This window comes from Lepisosteus oculatus, chromosome 3 (assembly GCF_040954835.1).
Source record: "Lepisosteus oculatus isolate fLepOcu1 chromosome 3, fLepOcu1.hap2, whole genome shotgun sequence".
NCBI lineage: Eukaryota > Metazoa > Chordata > Actinopteri > Semionotiformes > Lepisosteidae > Lepisosteus > Lepisosteus oculatus.
In genome coordinates this window covers 35732328-35753200 of record NC_090698.1, presented here as the reverse complement: position 1 = coordinate 35753200, position 20873 = coordinate 35732328, and the positions used below count along the sequence as shown (strand labels likewise).

The window sequence follows — 20873 nt, the reverse complement described above, 5'->3', positions numbered from 1 at the left end:
CCCCCCCCCCCCTTATGCAAAACCAACATCCCTCCTCTGCTCTCTCTCTCCACTGGCGTTTGTAATCGTTTTTATTTTTCAAAAAATTTGAGCAAAGTCATGTATTTTAAAAATCTTAATTTATGTCTTTATGTAGTGGTTTCATTAGTGACAAAGGCTAAACTTTCTTGGAAAAACGTCTTTTATGTAAACCATGTTTGCTATTAATTCATTTAGGGCTAAAATATGTTCATTGTCTTCCAATGAAAGAAGGGTTCCTTTCGCCGTAGTCGGGTTGACATTAAAAGCTTGCCACGCCCGGACTGTTACACCAGTGCATTAGCATGTTAAAGTGATTTCATTGATGAGCCTAGCTTTCTTAACTAGTAAGTACTGTACTTACTGGGTGGTTTTGGAGGGGGGAGGTGTCTTTCGCTGGAAATCTCGCCCCCTCCTACTTTGAAAATACCTGTGAAACCGGTTTAATTCATCACAGCCAGCACTCCCGCGGAGAGGGGGGTTGTACTTTCAGTGCATCGGTATAGATGGGAAAGCCAGAGCCGACCCACGTGTTATGCTCTTCATTAATGTCTAAGCCGGAACACATCATTATATCTTATTTTGTATTTCTATAAAAAAAAATAGTTTGCCAACCCTAACACTATTGTTGTTATTGTTTTTATCCTGTAAAGCGCTTTGAGGAGCCACCTTTAAAGGTGCCATATACAATAAAGTTCATTATTATTATTATTATTGTTAATTTGCTGGACAGAGAGGTGAACATTATTACGCAGAAGACAAAGCGATTTACATTGCATTGTGCATTATGCTGCTGTAATACAGTTTTAAATAATTAAAAGTCTAAACAGTATCAGCTTTATTTATGGGTTTTAAATAAAGGCGATTTAAACGCGATTTAAATCAATATAAATGTTTATATTGTAATGCCTAGGTGACTATTCATTGTTATTAAAATGACTTAAATTCGATCATGTTGTGATATTTAGAAATATAAATTTGTTTGATGTCGGGTGCGGAAACTGGAAACTATCTACATGGAAAACTGGCGTTTCCAAGTGCTGGTACAATCGATGGAAATGTTCAAATAAATGTGCAAAAGAAATAAACAAAATAATAATTTATTTCTTTATCATATTGGCTAGCTAATAACCTCTCTTTGCTACTTAGTGGCTGTGTTTCTGCCTTGGGTAGCAACGGGTGACTATGTTCTCAGGCGGAAGATGTAAACAGCTTAATTTTCATGTTAATTTTTTTTTAATTAAAATTCATTCTATACAGCACTCGCATATTTGGGTACAGTTTCATAAAACTTTCATCCTTAAAATGTTTAGGGAGAAATGGAAGACTGGTGTGTATTTTTTTTTTGAACTACCAAGACCAGCCATACACAGTACAGTTTACATACAGTAATGTTTATGTTCCTAAATTAATATCGTTTATGACCTTCAGTTGCGTTATGCTCCTCTTCTTTTTATGCTCAGCTACTAAAATTTCCCTTTAGTGGTAAAATTTCATATAAATATTCAATACTAAGCTGATTAAAATGTGCACAGTCAAGAGATTAAATGATTAAATCTTTTCACTACCGACCAATGCACCATGAGTGCCCCTGTCGGTCATTTTGGCCAGGCAATCACTTACTGCGGTGCCCTGCGGTGGCTTTCCCGTACCACAGGTTTGTACCGTGCATTTTGAATGGCTGCATCTGTAAATGTGCTACTAAAGAAATAAACAAAAAAGTCATTTATTCCTTTATCATATTGGCTAGCTAATGTCCTCTCTTTGCTAGTTACTTGTGGCTGTGTTTCTGCGTTGTGTAGCAACGAGGGACTATATTCTCAGGCAGAGGAACGTAAACAGCTTAATTTTCGTGCTAAATACATTTTTAAAATTAAAATTAATTCTATACAGCATTCGCATATTTGGGGACCGTTTTATAAAACTTTGTTGCTTAAAATGTTTAGAGAGAAACAGAAGACTGCTTTGTATTTTTTCTTTCAACTACCAAGACCAGCCATATACAGTACAGTTTACATACAGTAATATGTTTATGTTCCTCAATTAATATCGTTTATGACCTTGATTTATGCGTTATGCTCCTCTTCTTTTTATGCTCAGCTACTAAAATTTCCCTTTAGTTGTAAAATTCCATATAAATATTCAATACTAAGTAAAGACATTAAATGATGAAATCTTTCCACGACCAACCAATGCACCACGAGTGCCCCTGTCAGTCATTTTGGCCAGCCAATCACGTAGTGACGTAATGACGTAGTGAGTTGCCTGCAGTACAGGTTTGTCCCGCGCACTTTGGTAGGGACCCCCCCATGGATCGTCATTTTGTCGAGGTGGTGGGGCTTGTGTACCTCAGGGATGCGTAGAACTGTCACCTGGAGCCTTGTGCTCCTGGTAGGGTCTCCCTTGGCAAAAGGAGACATCCACCAATACATTTTCCAATCAACTTATTTGATTAGAAAACTTTCAGAAGCCAATGAACCTACCAGTATTTCTTTGTCCTGTGAGATCACCCAGGACTCCATAGAGATAGCACTCCAGCAATTGCACTAAAACTAGTTATTCCAATTTCATCACCACAGAATAAGGAATTTTAAAGATGCCCTTTAACAGAAATCACCATTGAAGTTTTAAATGTATATTTGGTTTTTAAATACTAGATTTTTTAAAGCCACTATGTGTGTTTTTATAATTATGATTTAAGATGTTTTTCTGTAGCTGCCCTTTTTTCTTTACCATTAGTACTGTAAAAAAAAGAGTCCAGATTAAAAAAAAGCAATTTGAATTATTTTGTCCTGTACCAAAAGGTGCATTTGAAACCAGGTAATGAGGTGGTGAGTCTGGTGCAGCATAGGCTGGGACATAGTTAGATTCCCACTGCTCTCTCTCTCCACTGGCGTTTGTAATCGTTTTTATTTTTCAAAAAATTTGAGCAAAGTCATGTATTTTAAAAATCTTAATTTATGTCTTTATGTAGTGGTTTCATTAGTGACAAAGGCTAAACTTTCTTGGAAAAACGTCTTTTATGTAAACCATGTTTGCTATTAATTCATTTAGGGCTAAAATATGTTCATTGTCTTCCAATGAAAGAAGGGTTCCTTTCGCCGTAGTCGGGTTGACATTAAAAGCTTGCCACGCCCGGACTGTTACACCAGTGCATTAGCATGTTAAAGTGATTTCATTGATGAGCCTAGCTTTCTTAACTAGTAAGTACTGTACTTACTGGGTGGTTTTGGAGGGGGGAGGTGTCTTTCGCTGGAAATCTCGCCCCCTCCTACTTTGAAAATACCTGTGAAACCGGTTTAATTCATCACAGCCAGCACTCCCGCGGAGAGGGGGGTTGTACTTTCAGTGCATCGGTATAGATGGGAAAGCCAGAGCCGACCCACGTGTTATGCTCTTCATTAATGTCTAAGCCGGAACACATCATTATATCTTATTTTGTATTTCTATAAAAAAAAATAGTTTGCCAACCCTAACACTATTGTTGTTATTGTTTTTATCCTGTAAAGCGCTTTGAGGAGCCACCTTTAAAGGTGCCATATACAATAAAGTTCATTATTATTATTATTATTGTTAATTTGCTGGACAGAGAGGTGAACATTATTACGCAGAAGACAAAGCGATTTACATTGCATTGTGCATTATGCTGCTGTAATACAGTTTTAAATAATTAAAAGTCTAAACAGTATCAGCTTTATTTATGGGTTTTAAATAAAGGCGATTTAAACGCGATTTAAATCAATATAAATGTTTATATTGTAATGCCTAGGTGACTATTCATTGTTATTAAAATGACTTAAATTCGATCATGTTGTGATATTTAGAAATATAAATTTGTTTGATGTCGGGTGCGGAAACTGGAAACTATCTACATGGAAAACTGGCGTTTCCAAGTGCTGGTACAATCGATGGAAATGTTCAAATAAATGTGCAAAAGAAATAAACAAAATAATAATTTATTTCTTTATCATATTGGCTAGCTAATAACCTCTCTTTGCTACTTAGTGGCTGTGTTTCTGCCTTGGGTAGCAACGGGTGACTATGTTCTCAGGCGGAAGATGTAAACAGCTTAATTTTCATGTTAATTTTTTTTTAATTAAAATTCATTCTATACAGCACTCGCATATTTGGGTACAGTTTCATAAAACTTTCATCCTTAAAATGTTTAGGGAGAAATGGAAGACTGGTGTGTATTTTTTTTTTGAACTACCAAGACCAGCCATACACAGTACAGTTTACATACAGTAATGTTTATGTTCCTAAATTAATATCGTTTATGACCTTCAGTTGCGTTATGCTCCTCTTCTTTTTATGCTCAGCTACTAAAATTTCCCTTTAGTGGTAAAATTTCATATAAATATTCAATACTAAGCTGATTAAAATGTGCACAGTCAAGAGATTAAATGATTAAATCTTTTCACTACCGACCAATGCACCATGAGTGCCCCTGTCGGTCATTTTGGCCAGGCAATCACTTACTGCGGTGCCCTGCGGTGGCTTTCCCGTACCACAGGTTTGTACCGTGCATTTTGAATGGCTGCATCTGTAAATGTGCTACTAAAGAAATAAACAAAAAAGTCATTTATTCCTTTATCATATTGGCTAGCTAATGTCCTCTCTTTGCTAGTTACTTGTGGCTGTGTTTCTGCGTTGTGTAGCAACGAGGGACTATATTCTCAGGCAGAGGAACGTAAACAGCTTAATTTTCGTGCTAAATACATTTTTAAAATTAAAATTAATTCTATACAGCATTCGCATATTTGGGGACCGTTTTATAAAACTTTGTTGCTTAAAATGTTTAGAGAGAAACAGAAGACTGCTTTGTATTTTTTCTTTCAACTACCAAGACCAGCCATATACAATACAGTTTACATACAGTAATATGTTTATGTTCCTCAATTAATATCGTTTATGACCTTGATTTATGCGTTATGCTCCTCTTCTTTTTATGCTCAGCTACTAAAATTTCCCTTTAGTTGTAAAATTCCATATAAATATTCAATACTAAGTAAAGACATTAAATGATGAAATCTTTCCACGACCAACCAATGCACCACGAGTGCCCCTGTCAGTCATTTTGGCCAGCCAATCACGTAGTGACGTAATGACGTAGTGAGTTGCCTGTAGTACAGGTTTGTCCCGCGCACTTTGGTAGGGACCCCCCCATGGATCGTCATTTTGTCGAGGTGGTGGGGCTTGTGTACCTCAGGGATGCGTAGAACTGTCACCTGGAGCCTTGTGCTCCTGGTAGGGTCTCCCTTGGCAAAAGGAGACATCCACCAATACATTTTCCAATCAACTTATTTGATTAGAAAACTTTCAGAAGCCAATGAACCTACCAGTATTTCTTTGTCCTGTGAGATCACCCAGGACTCCATAGAGATAGCACTCCAGCAATTGCACTAAAACTAGTTATTCCAATTTCATCACCACAGAATAAGGAATTTTAAAGATGCCCTTTAACAGAAATCACCATTGAAGTTTTAAATGTATATTTGGTTTTTAAATACTAGATTTTTTAAAGCCACTATGTGTGTTTTTATAATTATGATTTAAGATGTTTTTCTGTAGCTGCCCTTTTTTCTTTACCATTAGTACTGTAAAAAAAAGAGTCCAGATTAAAAAAAAGCAATTTGAATTATTTTGTCCTGTACCAAAAGGTGCATTTGAAACCAGGTAATGAGGTGGTGAGTCTGGTGCAGCATAGGCTGGGACATAGTTAGATTCCCACTAGCAGCTTGCAGTCCTCCTGACCTGTGAATACTTCTGGAAACTATTACATATATTTTTAGAAAATAAACTCCCATCTCATGTCCCGTGTGACGTCCTTTTGCACATGTGCTGTTAACTAGTGAAGCACTAGCACTGGGTGGGACGTGCTGTACGTCACCACAGCCAGGTAGCAAAGGGACTCATGACATAGTCACCAGGAAGGTGCCCAGTGGGTTTTGTGGGAATTGGGAGTTCCTAAGCCAATCGCTTTAAGTTATTTATGGCCAGTTTCTGTAGCCGGGTCCTCTCCGATTGATGTTAACTGGCTACAAAATTAGTACATAACACCACATAATAATTGATTAAATTAAAAAAAAAATCCTTGTCCCAACTGCTATGAAAAACCAAATGGAATGTATTTTTCTACTATTGTACTATGTACAAATTTTCTTTTTTTGTTGAGGCAACAAGACACTACTAACAATATTGGTTAAAGCTACCAGTACGGTTTTATATATTATAAATATATTTATATTAATACATTAATATAGTTTATTAATATATGATGTTCAGAAACTTTTTTATTTTCAGATACCAGAATTTCCCTTTGCCTACATGATAACATATTAATAATCCATAATAAATTGATTTAAAGAAGTAGGACAACATAACATTTTTTTCCAAACATCCCCAGTAGTGCCACCTACTGATCTTCTTTGCCCAGCAAATATGCTTTTCGGCAGTGTAATGAATCACACTGCTGCAAAGTAATTTTCCCGTAGCAATGGGTTTTGATGCGTAATCTGAGTGGATGTATCAGCACATTACCATCATGTTCAAATCATCTTATAACTTCATTGTAAACAACAGAAAGGTTTCTGTTGTGTCAAGTGCTAAAGTTTCCCTGACAGTGTCTGATTACATATCATGCTGCAGTAGATTCTTTTAATTGTTTCTATAACTCTATAAGAATGGACAATGCAAGAATATGGACAGTAAGAAGATGGGTTATTGTTAGTGTCTTTATTTTTTTCATTACTAAAAACATGGAATACACCATTTACAGTAGGTAATGCAATGGTAGTATTTTTTCAATTAAGAAAATATAGCACCAAAAGACTTATTTATTGTGATAAAAAGCTTGTGTGCCGTGCTACTCCAGTAGTTAATTATACACAGTAGTCAATTCAGTGCTATGGCAAATAATCAAAATCGTTTCTCACACACCATCATAATACTATGCGATTTTACAAATCATTATTATTATTAAAATAATAAAAACACAAAATAACACAGTAAATAAAGAATATATAATATTACGTAATGAAAGATAAGTAGAAGAACAATTCCCAGTTACAAAATATTCTTGAAGACACTATTAGCATGTGATAATGATAATATTGTATATATGACAAAAACATTTTTGGTGGATATTGCAGTGCTTTTGGCAAATCTTAAGTAGGTTGGGTAAATAAAATATTTAAGATAATATGTATTACATATATAAAGGAGTCTATCTAATGTTTACAGGCATTTAAAAGCATAGGATACTTACTTAAAATCACTCCAAAGATATAAAAAGAAAAATATGAACTGCAGTCTACACTTGCTAAAACTGCACAATAAATTTAAAGTTTCCCGTCACGTGATGGATATGCACACCAGTTTTACACTTGATGATGTCTGACTAAAATAATGCATATAACAAAATTCGAAACAATTTTTAAAAACTGTCTGCTGAAAATTATTTTAGTATTGTGATATATGGAAATGCAGGCTTATGTGGACTCTGATCTATACTCTGTAAACGCCATGAGAACTTTAAAACATCTCACACTGATCTTGGTTTATCTTGGATGTTTTTAAATGTCAAGTAATTGCACTTTTGCATTGAATAGATATGTACACAGCTCATCAGGTTCCACACAAACACCCAAGGTGTTCATAATACTTCAGAAATCATAGTGGTTATATTCTAGCTGTACAGTGTCACATAAAATGCACAATTGGAAAGCTAAACAACTCAACAAGTTAAGTCTCTGAGCCATTAGGATTGTCAATGTTTTTTCACTATTCAACTTTTATTTTTCATTTTTCTGCTGTCATGCGTAGTTAGTGATTTTAAAGTAAAATAATACTTAATGTTCTCTTGACATTAATAAATCTGTTGAACAGGAACAAATACATTTCTACATAGGATTCATTACCCAGTTTTAGCATGCCATTTTCCATGGATCCCAAAAAATGCTCAGAGTGAATAGGGCTGCACTTGTTATGCTGCCATAGAACACCTTATAATTGTGTACCCTTCTGTTTAGATGTACCAGGCATTAGCTAGTTCACATCACAGTATGTTGGATTGTGACTCAAACATACTGTGATTAGAAGTAGAAGAATGTTCAAGGAGTGAACAAAGATTGGTCCCTGGGAGTCCATTGACACTTTGATAACTGGCCACTTGTTTTTTGATGAATAACTTTTGATTTATGTTACACTTTTGCATACTTGAAAAATGCAAGTCAGTGAAGTGGGTCTAAACCATCAGGATCAAGTTAATATAGCACGCTTGTCCTTTGCTCTCAAGAGGTAGCTCAGTTGTGAAACGTGTTACACTGCATAGCTGAAAACGACTTTTCCCTTTTTTATATTTTTATAAAAATACAGTAATTTTATTATTACAATGTCGGAAAACAAAAAATTGTAACATTGTATTGAATCAGACCTCTGTGCCATCATGTAAATTGTTATGACATTTGACTAAATTCACCTGCTTAAGCTTGACCTCTTTGACCTTGCAGGCCTCTTGGTTTTTATTGAGGATATTGTTTTTCACAGTGCAGTGCTTGGCGATTAAGTTCTTTTCAAGATGATCTACATTCCTCAGGCAGTCTTCAACTTTAGTGTTCAGTGGATACTTCTCTGCCAGATTTGTTGCATGCCTTTTTTTCTTCCCCTTTCTGTAGCTTTTCTTGGACAGAAAGCAAAAAGTAAATACAATGAGAGACAGGAAGATTACTGCAGCGATGGCACCACCTATGAAGTTACTTGTTTGTGCAGTGAAGGCTGCTGCCTGCATTTCCAATTTCAGGGTCTTCATGTTGGTGCCATTCTTCACCTGATCTCCCTCGTTGTCATAGATGAGTGATTCATCCAGAGTCAGGCGCCCTGTGTTATCTACAAGATCCCTCTGACTGCGCTTTAGCTGGTAGGTCAATGAGCGCTGGATCCTTGGCCCTGAACTGGCCTCTGGTCCAATTATATAGATTACTTGCAGGTACCATTGATGACCAGCTTCCACCTAAAAAAGGGAGACAGTGAAAGTAACTTAATTTTAGAAAAAGGCATCTTTAGACATCACGTACCCTTTAATTTAAAGACAGGTATATCAACAAAAATGTCAGGTTATGTTTTTACTTGATGTGAAATTTAAATTAAAAAATATCTGCTGATTACCAAACGAAATGTAGAAATGAAGATAGGCATTTATTGAAATTATTTAGCCATCTTTAAAGTACTGAATATGACACAAAAACTGAAAGCAAATTCTCATGTATTCCTTTCTTTATTTCATAAAGAAATTTATATATATTTTTTGCAAATTCTAGAGAAAAGAAACAAAAGTAAACCTTAGACTCCATTCAGTCCATCGATCCTACATTGATCATTTGGAAGCTGGAATTTAATATAAATCAAGCTAATGTTTTGACAAAGAAGTATCAATAATTATAGCATTTATTACAAATACCAACCTTATAAAGGGCATCAACCTTCATTGTGAATCCATCTACACCAGACATTGCTGTCATTGACTGGAGTTCAGGAATATCAGTAGCAAAGTGAGCCTCAAATGGCACATCATGGAAATACTTGTCACAAACCTCAGGCTGTTTGCGATCCTGATGAAAGAGGAGTTAATTACTGTAAAATCTAGCTTAAGAATAAACACAAGAAAGTGTAAATTTAATGTGTGTTTCAAATTCGAAAATATGTACAATGGACTATTTCGTAAAAAAGAAATGTACTGAACCAATGGAAGAAAAACACTGACATGCTAGCTGTAAAATGAAAGAATTGGAAAGGACTTTCTAAAAGATCTGTTACTTTTGAAAACAAACACATAACATTGCTCTTGTATACAGCAGGTTAGACTTCTGCAATGCCCTACTATCAGGGAGCACCCATCACTCTTTCAAAACCTCACAGTGAATTCAGAATGCAGCAGCTAGAATTGTTACTAGGAGCAGAAACTACAACCACATAACCCCTTTACTTAGCTCTCTTCATTGGCTTCCTGTCAGGTATAGGGCTTCTTCTCTATAAGGCTCTCAGAGGTCAGGCACCTGTCTATCTAATGGAACTTACTAATATATACAATCCAAGTTGTCCACTTAGATCACAGAATTCAGGTCTTCTTCATATTACATGCATTAATAAAAAAACAGTTGGTGGTAAAGCCTTTAGTTACAGGGCCCCTACCTTATGGAACAGTCTCACACCCCATGTTCGGGATGCCAAGTCAATCTCAGTATTCAAATCCAGACTGAAAACCTATTACTTCAGCATAGCCTACTAACACCTTACATTATAGCCTGCTGCAACCATGGCTTCTGGTGCTGCTGTACATGCCATTGTGTGTCTCTGTTTTGGCCCACCAGGTAGATACATCTGTTATGACCAAACTATCCTATTCTCCTCCCCACATGTCAGGATGGCGCCTGGGCTGGGCACCATCTGAGTTAGATGCTGCATCACTGCCATGGATCGAATAGGGACATTGTGGATATAGCTATCGTTTAGGATTATTTTGTTGGTCTACAGAGATCGGCATGGAGTACTGACATACAGAAGACATGATGGATGGATCAATACCCTTATTCATTTATTCCTTTTTTTAATTGTATAATGTTCGCATGCCCAAAGGGGTTGGGGAACCAGTTGCCCTTGAACCCCTAGAAGTTTTTGGTTCCTCGCCTCTGTTGTCTTCTGGTCTATTCTGTTCTGTATAACATGTATGGTCACTTGCTTTGTTACTTTTCAACAAAACGAATTCAGATTTTAAAATATCTTAGATTTATGCACAAAGATAACTGTATGTATTTAAGACACATTTATTCCATTTAAACCTAAAGATTACATTACATAAAGATTTCTGTACTTTATTCAACACAAAAACATTCAATGAATATTCTTGCACTGGTATGCAAGGTAAATACGCTATGAATATAGAATTAATAATGAAACATTTCTGAGAATATGACACATACCAGGAGTAAGAACCTGTGCTTCAGGTGCTTGTTAGGCTGAATACAGCCATACTGGGGGCCCTCGTTGTAAATAGTCCCGGTAGGGTCAAAGAAAGGCACATAGCCATCTCTGCCAGTGCAGAGATACACCTTTTCTAGCTTCAGCTTGTATGCCACATTCAGGTTCTGTTCAGGGTTCCAAAGCACTCGGCCATAAAGAGTCTGACCTATGCGAAGGGAAAAAAGACAAAATATAACCCATTATGGCTTGTCCAGATAAAAAGTTTCAATTACGTTAATTTGTTTTTAATTAAAAATAATAAGTAGCAAATCACTACTACATTATTTTTTTTTTAAAAAGCAGGTATTGTTGCCTTAGTTATCAGGTGGGACTCACTGAAGCTGAATGAGAACTGAATGACTGTAGGACTCCTAATCTTTGCTCCTAGTCACTCACGTATCAGTTACAAATCATAAATTAAATTTGATTTAAGGCTAAGGGAAAATACTTTGGGGAACCTTACTGAGATCTACAGAGAATGAAAAAAATACATTGTATAAAAATGTACCCATAGAAAAGGCTCCTTTGTAATCCATTTCAGCCAAGGACATTTCTGCTACAGCTGGATCTATCATAAAGATCTTCTCATTGTTGCAAAGTTGGAACTCTGTATTTAAAGAATAGACAACAGGAACTGGGCGATTTGTCTGCTGGAACGCAATGGGAACCAGAAACCTAGGACAGAATTTAAAGAAAATATTAACCAAAACAAATATTAATCAAAACTCAGCATTCTATATTGTTTGTTTCAGTCTGGATAAACATTTCTTAATTATCAATTATCACTGTCAAAAGCATTTAAATAATATATTAAATCATGCAAATGCTGATGAACATGAAATAACGTGCCCTGTCAAGCGTTAGTCATTAGAAATAATGCAAGGTATTACTTCTCTGGTGCATGTGCTGTACAAGAGAGGGGCTTATCTCCATGGTCAGTCCAGGGTTGTGTGGGCTGAACAGTGCAAGGCATAAGGAAGACTGTGTACTCTCCAGAGTAGTCTTTCCTGAAAACACAACACAAACAGCAAGGAACAAGGGTGTTTTGAAAATGACAATTCTACTTTGTGCAGAACTCTACATAAATATACGAATTCCAATTCACCTGCTATAGGAGCTGGTTGCTCTCCACAGCTGGTAGGGGGAGTCAAAAGACTGGGCACTCCACAGCAGTTGCAGCTCAAAGTCAATGCCCCCCAGGTGATCTGGTGCCATGAGGCGAGACCTCTGTCCTGGGAGGGTGTGGTGCTCCAATACAAACTGGCCTAAAAAGCAAGAGAAGAAATGCACTGAAATTTAAAATACTTCTCAATTCTAGACTTTTGAATTTATACAGGATAAGTGAAATGATTGCTTAGTCCAGACACTGTCATGACGTCGTCCTTCGGCTAGCGGATGCTAGAAATGGGGAAACTGCCCCATTCTCACAAGGGCTCACCATTCAGTTTCTGCCTACTTGAGCCTCCCTTTTATTTTTCTCTTTTTTTTTCGGGCACCCACTATTCAATTTTTCCTTACCTGAGCCTCCCTTTTATTTCTGGGCGGTCATCATTTGGTTTCTCTATACGCGAGCCTCCCTTTTATTTTTCTTCTTTTTTCAGGGAGCTTGTGATTCGGTTTCTCTGTACCTGAGATTCCCTTTTATTTTTTTTGACCCATAGGGTCTCTGGCAGTTTTTTTCCTGAAGTGTGCCCAGCTTTCTCTTTTTCTGGACAATTGTTATTTCGTTTCTCTGTACCCGAGCCTTCCTTACTTTTTTCATTGAACAATGTCTTACCTCTAAATTTGGCATGTGTCTTAAATTCAATAACCAGACGACCATCCTCCCTGATATAAATTCTGATGATCTGCAGTCTAGCAGACAGAACACTGTCGGTTTGTATACCTACCAGAATAAGGAGAAATAGGATTTAATTATTTAGACTCATAATGTTGTTTACAAAGTATAATTTGAAATGGAAAAGTAAATGCACATCATTGACCTTTTGTGTCATTTTATCATCAAGGAAAATAACACTGTCAAACATTTTTCCTTTTGAGTAAAATTTCCACTTGAATCTGAAAATAACTATAAAAAATAAAAAGAATTTAAAATGTCACCTTTAGTGTCCCACACAAGAAAAATATCATGATTGGAAAATAAAAGAAAAATAATGTAACAATGGGTAAGAGGAGTTACAAAATGGGATACAAAGACACAGAAATCTGGCAGATTAATTTTACAGGAAGAAAGAAATCTAATAAATGTAGAGATTAAGAAGTAAATCACTAAGAGCTCGAGAAGACTGTGAACAGTGTAATCATGGCTGTGAAAATTATAATTGGTGACTGAAGACATTTGTTGGAATAGTGTATAAGAAAGCTTTGTAGATTAGGTCTGAAGAATGAAATAACTGGTGAATCTGGAAGAAAAAGGTTCTAGCTGAAGCAAGCCTCAGAGCAGCACAGACAGAAGATCAGGTCTCGTGTTAACATACAGATTCAGCCATTCAAAATGCGCGGTACAAACCCGTACCACGGGCAACTACGAGTGCTCCACCGTAGTATGTGATTGGCTGCCCAAAATGACCGACAAGGGCACTCGTAGTGAAAAGATGTAATCATTTAATCTCTTTACTGCGCACATTTTAATCAGCTTAGTATTGAATATTTATATGGAATTTTGCCACTAAAGGGAAATTTTAGTAGCTGAGCATAAAAGGAATTGGAGAATAACGCATCTGAAGGTCATAAATGATAATAATTTAGGAGCATAACCATATTATGTAAACTGTATATTGCTGGTATTGGTATTTTAAAGAAAAAATACACACCAGTATTCAATTTCTCCCTAAACATTCACGTATCTAAATAAATTAATAACGGTATAACTATATTCCTATACTGTTGCACAAACGGTAATAGAAGACTTTCCATTGATATAGTATGTGTATTGCTGTTTCAGTAGTTGTCACATGACTTGCCTTAGTGGCGTGATAGCTTAAGCACCTGATTTATAACCCTGAGGTCGGGTGTTCAAACGCAGCTGTTTGCGACTTTTATCAAAATGGGGAAAATGGGGTTAGACCATTAGACGTGCAATACACTTCCGCGTGATATTATAATTGTTGAGTAAGCTGCATGTTTTTTTTATATACATAGCATTCAGAAATACAATCGAGAATAGGTTTGTGGTGTATGCATAGATGAAACTTTTCTAAAATGTATAACAAAATTAAGACAATTAAAATCTGTAATCTTTCAACATGTTATGTCATTAGAAAGTACAATACGTTCCTGCATTGTCTAACGAAGGTATCAAAAAAGAAACCTGTGCTTAATGATAATTAAGAGACTTAGAAGTCAAAGAAAATGATTATGTTTAAGTTATGAACACAGACGGAATTGGTGCTTTACAGCCATTGTGCAATACTGAGCTCCGCGCTTCTTCCTTCCCGTTGAGATATTCCCCTCTAACGCAGCACAGTGGGCACACTGTTTTCAGAGCCTCTGATTGGGGAAAAAAGACCTGCTGATCTGTTCTACATACCAGGAAGACAACAGAATATTATTTTTTCTATTTGAAACGTGTTGTTTTTTATGAAATTCGTGTTTTTTAAACGTTTAAATAAGAAGTAAAAACCTTACAGCACAGACAGAGATTCTAAGCTGATCATGAGGAAGAAAAATCACCCATTTTTCGCGCATAAAAAGTGGTTATTAACTATCGAAACCTGTTTTTATAGCTTTTAAAGTCGTGCAATGTCTAAGCAGGAACACATCATTATATCTCGTTTTTTATTTATTTTTTAAGATTAAAAAAAATTGTTTGCCCAGTCTAATTTTAAAGACCTCTACTTGTGAAAGTTTTTGCAGCCTGTACATAAAACTATATACACAATACTGCTGACAGCAGGAAAATTCCTATACTTTACTCAGCAGCATCTTAAAAACAGCACCCATGGTGTTCAAACCGATTTTTATTACACAGAAGACTGACACAGCTTCGTGTTGTGAATCTGTTTATCTAAGAAAACGTGTCCGTGGGGGAAGGTGGAGTGTCATTGGAAGACTCGCCCTAATCTACTTTGAAAATACATATGAAACCGGTTTAACTCGGCACAGAGAGAAAGATGAAAATCGCGCAGCGCCAGGCAAATGCACAACATTAATGTAAGGCTTTCAGGCTCTGGATTTGTGCCCTACACCCTGTGGTACCGCTGTGTACATACAGTACAAACATGTTGTGATATGTAGAAATATAAAAAAGGTCAGTATAATGTCAATATTTGAAAATGTTTATTTGTTAAAAGAAAACTCATAGTGACAGCTGGGTTTGAACACCTGACCTCAGGGTTATAAAATCAGTCACTTAAGCTATCATGCCACCAAGGCAAATCATGGGATAATCACTGAAAAAGCCATACACATACTGTATCAATGGAAAGTCTTATACTACTGTTTGTGTAACAGTATATGAATATAGTTATACCGTTATTAATTTATTTAGATACGCAAATCAATATTATATTCCCTATTAATCCAATTCTAAAAGTATGCTTTTGTTTAATCCGATAAGGGGCGTATTCACAGAAACGGTTACATTGATCACTTTTCACAAAGTATATAAACGTACAGTAATATGGTCAGAAGGAGCACGTAAAAACGTTTCAAAATTACCACGTTAGACTTTGATGCTTAAAATGTTTAAGGAGAAATGGAATACTGGTGTGTATTTTTTTAAAACTACAAAGACAAGCCATATACAGTACAGTTTACATACAGTAATATGTTTATGTTCCTAAATAATATATTTTATGAGCATGTGAAAGGCATGGTGAAATGGAGATTCTCAAGACTTACTTTGTATGATTGGAAACGAATGCGTGATCGGATCAACGAAATGCTGTGGTGTTACTTTTTGTCAATGAAAAAATAAAGTATTTTCGTTTAGAAAGACGGTTACAAAGAATGTGGACCAGGGTAAAACTTTGAGTTTACGCTTGTCCAAGGTCATTCATTATTAATACTATTAGTAATATCTTCGGTAAAGACTTTGATGCATAAATATTTCTGCATAATTAAAATATTTATGATAAAGGTAGGTTGTGTACTTTTGCCAAACTGAGCAATCTTGCTTTCATAAAATATACCAACTTTTTAATGTATGATGATTAACATCCTGTTATACACAGTTTAAATTTTAAAGTCTAAAGAGTATATAACTTAAATTCTTAATTGAATAAAGATTGTCCCTCAGCAGATCGGGATTCGAAACCAGCATTTTCTGGTGACAGCTCAAATGCTGTACAGGAGAGGTTTTACAAGGTGATTCCGGATACTATTAACATAATGTAATTTGCATATGGTGATTTGGTATGACGTAGCATGATGCGATATACCACATTGGATGCAACACGCCCACCGCGTTATACCGCAGCATACCCCGCTTGTTTTGAATAGCTGCATCCATACAAAATGTTAGGCAAAGCAGTGAAAATTGCTGAGCTGAAGATGTGAGAGTAGTGGGTGTGAGATTCTGGTAATAGTATAAGTAGGAAAGAAAAGGTCTGAGAGATGAGAGTTGAGATGAGAGAGATGAGTACCTTGATAAAGTTACTAAGCATAATGTTAGTGTCAATCTCAGAGGCAATTTGAAGGGAATGAACAACAATTCCGGCTGCCTATTTTAGAAGTGTAAATACAGGGCTGTCCAGGAAGTCTCGTGAGTGAGAGCAGTGTGATTTTGTGTTTGTATCAGAGAGTGAGGTATGGAGGAGGGACCATCTCCCTGACAATACACATGATATCAGGGTAAAGGGTCAGTCTAACCAGTGATATCTTGTAATGGGCATGTAGTGGTGACAAAGTGAGGATGCCACTGATAGATGCTGTATGTTGAAGTAAAGGCAGTAGAGAGAAAAGGGGGAAGCAGCTGCATCAGCAGCTACGAGTTTCACAGCCTGGGATGCGAGAGTGAGGTGTCATGAGAGATTTTGTGAGTTTTAAAATGTGTGTTGAGTCTCAGCATGAGAGTGAGGTGCTGGAAACTTGGTTTAACGAGTTGCTGGAGACTTTGTCTTGGAAATCTGAGACCCAGCCTGGTGGCGTCAGAAAGTGATGTCAGTGGCTGGAGGGTGACCTGGAAGTCTGAGGGCTGACTGGTTACGAGAAGATGAAGCTGAAGGCTCTGGACTTGAGTGAAAAAGCAGAGTAGCTTCCCCATACAGTGAGGGATCAGGGTGGCTCCCAGTGAGAGAGTGTTATCAAGGTGCAGTCTTTAAGAGTAGTTTCCTTGGTTGTTGTTATGTCAGCCCACAGGTAAGGTAAAAAAAGTAGAGCTGGCCCAGCAAAATAGGACCAACAAATAGAGGGATGTCTGCTGCTACTCCCTGAAAGGGACTAACCAGAGGGCAAGAGTTGGAGGTGATGTTTGTTGAGGAGAGTGCATGAATGTGCATGAGAACGCATGAGAGTAGAAGATGAGCAACCACTACTCCTGTTGTATATTTATGTTGGGCAGGAAAACATAATTGTTTCTTATTTTTGATTTTGAAGGAGAAGTTAAAATATGCTCAGTGCTGTTTACTGTGTATGGTATTTGTGAAGCAACACTAAACATAGCAAAGGTTTGTTTAACAAGTATTTCATTTGCATGTTAATTGTTTTTTGTTTAAGGGCATCTTTAATTGCCTTACTCTTTCCAGGCTTCCTAGAGATTGGTGGTCGTGTGGTCTTTTACATGCAATGCCTTTCAGTGTAACTTATCTGATGTAACACGGGAGTGTCTTGCGTTTTGATGGTTGCACTGTCTCCTCACAGTGGGGGATACTGGAGGAAGGGTCTAAAAGGCACTGCATGTTAAAGAACAAGACCACTGCAATGCCATTTTCATGCAATGGCATTCATCTTCAGAATTAAACGAAAAACAAATACCGATAACTTGAAAAAGAAAAATGATAATGTCAGTGAACTTTTTTGCACATTCATTACATGTCGTTGCAGTAGTATGTCACTCTGATTGGATCACTGAACATGCAGAACACTGGGAAAGGTAGGCTCTTATGTATCCAGTGCCATGAACTACTGTACATAAACTACAAGCATTGCTTAGTGATGGATATATTTAATAGTAAGTTTCCATTTAATTTCCATTACACTAACCATTTTCATTTCATTAGCAGGGAATATTTCCAAAGACAAACAGATAATGGGTCATTAAAATAACCAGTTTCTAGGTCAATATATAGTAATAAACATTCTCATTCAACTTAACAACCAAACAGCTTTTTGCTTCTGCTGGCAATGTTTTGAGAATTTGTGAAAAGAAAAATATACCCATTTTTTAAAAAAGCATTTTGCTTCATGATTGCAAATTTTCAAATGTATCAAATAAGCACTTGGTGCATCTTAAAAGGAAAGACAAATTGTGGTATGTGCTACTACCATCAATGAAAACAGACTTCACTGTCAACTATGCTTCAAATAAACTGTACAGCACATAATTTAGGAAAGTGTTTGGGTCACTAAAAACCCAATGGACATGATTTAGTATACAGCACTTCATAAGTCCATTGACAAATTTTAAGTTGGTTTTTATCTAAAGATGAACTTGCCCATTGTGGTACAACCTTTTCTCACAAAAGTCACATTTAGTAATAATAATTTACAAACAGTAATAATGTATTTGTTATAGATTTAAATTAATATAATTCACTTTTAAAGGTGCTAAAACCTTTTAAGGAAAAAAAAATATTTTTTATATTTAAGGGGATATGTATTTAAGAAGTTATCAATCTGAGAAGGAACAGATAATTCCATAATAATTCCATGTGGTTATGGAGAAAGCCAAGTAGAATGCTACTTACATAACATGTTTGTAATCATATGTTGTTAATTGTTTTTAATTTGAAAACTTTAAATTTAATTTTACTACCTGATATGTAAATATTTACATTTATATTCATAATTATAGTTATATTGTAGAGTTCAGAAACATTTAATACTTATTTTGGTTCTTTTTATTTTCAGCTACCAAAATTTCTCTTCAGTTACACATTTTCATATTAAGTGGATTTCCAGTAGATGAATGTTACAGTACTGTACTTCGAAGTACCATACATAGTGGTCTAATGTGAAAGCTTTTAATCCAATGGAACTAGGCTTCATTCATGGCATAGCTAGGCTATGCATTTTATATGTCTTAATAAGATATAAATAAATGTTTTAAGAATTTTTTATTAGAGGAAAAAAAGATTAAATGAACATGCCACTTCAGTAACATCTAACACAACAGAAGTGCCACCTATCAATCTGTTTTGAGCAGTAAAGTGCTGATTGTGGAATGCCAGAGAGAACTGAAATATACTGCAATTTGCTTTCCATTGGCACAAATTGTGATGCACATTCTAGCAGCACACATATGGAGATAACTGCTGTAAAGAAGGTTCCATCAAAATGTAAAATTCCAATCTATTTGTTATGGGCAAAGATATTAAAAAGCGAAATTAATCAATAATTATTATTGTAGCTCCATTTCATTTGGGGATTATAAAAGAAGTGTAAAATTCTTTAGAGAAAAAGAGACTTTGAATGTTGTCCAGCAAATACTACTCATACGGCTCTTACCTGTTCTCCAAAGGACTGTATCATAAAAAAATGAAAACTCCATTTCTGTGTGATGCTCCAAAGATGCCCATCCTCTAGGTGCTGTCACATATATATATGACACATACAGAGGGACTTGGACTGTGAGGAAGGACTGTGCTGAGTCCCTCACCTGGCATGTGATACAGAAACATATACATATGTTAGAAAGCAGAAAGGCAACAGAAACGAAACTCATTCTGAAACTAGGATCACACCTTCCCCCTTCTCTCAATGACAGATTTATTTACGTGTAATCTTCTCTATTCTCGTGCAGGTTTCGGCTTCACACGTTTGTTCTCCCCTCTCCCAGCTTTTGTTCTCTTGTGCTATTTTATCTTTGTTGTCTGCCCTGTCTTTCTCACACCTGAAGAAGGCTCCACAGCGGAAACGTTGTGTTTTCTCTCTTCTCTTTTCAGCATGGAATAAACCTATTACTTGTTCCTAGACATAAGTCATTTCGTTATTTGTTTTCACATTCAAATTGATATGAAAAAAACACATACAGACAAAACCGATTCCTTTATTTAAGAAATTTCTTCAAAAACATACTCTAAACACTCGTTTTACTAATTGACTGAAGATGGTTGTTGGCATTTTACAGTAAAATCTACATTAATAAAAGGAATCAGTATGGATGTTTTCACCCAATTTGTCACTTATTTATAATAAATTAAGAAATGTGGATTAAAGGAATATTTTGTAGTGTTGTCCCAAGAAGAAAGTTACAAGGTGTGTACCACTAATTATTTAATATATTATTTGAAAATTCTGCTTTAATATAGTAATATTATTAGTAATATTAAAACATATAGGCTAAACATTTGTTTGGAAAATGTTCTTTCTGTGAAAAGATTCAAAAGCTCAATCAAGCAGGATCTCACTGAGTCTGCACTGCAACTCATTCAACTAGAAATGCACTGTTTGTGTCAAAATTAAAACCTAGTAAAACCTAGTGTGTTAGTAAATTGCAAACAAACAATAGCCCTATACTGAGCATCAAAAGAACCTCATTACTTACAAAAGCAATGTTATTATCTGGAAAATTAACATATTTTTAGTGAAAAGATAAACATGATTGCATCTGTTATGCTAATAAACACTTGTAATCAGCAGTGTGTTGACTGTGAACTTCACAGGCCAGTAGTTTGTACAACTAATTGTTGTAAACACTTCAAGCTATGCAACACTTGCTTTGCATGAGGTTGCAAAAT

At 35.9% G+C, this 20873-nt stretch overlaps 1 protein-coding gene across 1 annotated transcript in view; it reads right to left on the bottom strand.

The window, feature by feature from the left end:
• Window positions 1-6740: 6740 nt before the first annotated feature.
• fras1 (Fraser extracellular matrix complex subunit 1) overlaps window positions 6741-20873 on the bottom strand; it is a 364870-nt gene continuing 350737 nt past the window's right edge. Inside the window, exons 66-73 of the mRNA XM_015364800.2 lie at window positions 19642-19792; window positions 12812-12919; window positions 12140-12299; window positions 11925-12041; window positions 11543-11709; window positions 10995-11200; window positions 9480-9626; window positions 6741-9028 (exon numbers count right to left, since the gene is read on the bottom strand). Coding sequence (XP_015220286.2) covers window positions 8447-9028; window positions 9480-9626; window positions 10995-11200; window positions 11543-11709; window positions 11925-12041; window positions 12140-12299; window positions 12812-12919; window positions 19642-19792 — 1638 coding nt within the window. The 3' untranslated portion in view covers window positions 6741-8446. The remainder of the gene's footprint in view (window positions 9029-9479; window positions 9627-10994; window positions 11201-11542; window positions 11710-11924; window positions 12042-12139; window positions 12300-12811; window positions 12920-19641; window positions 19793-20873) is intronic.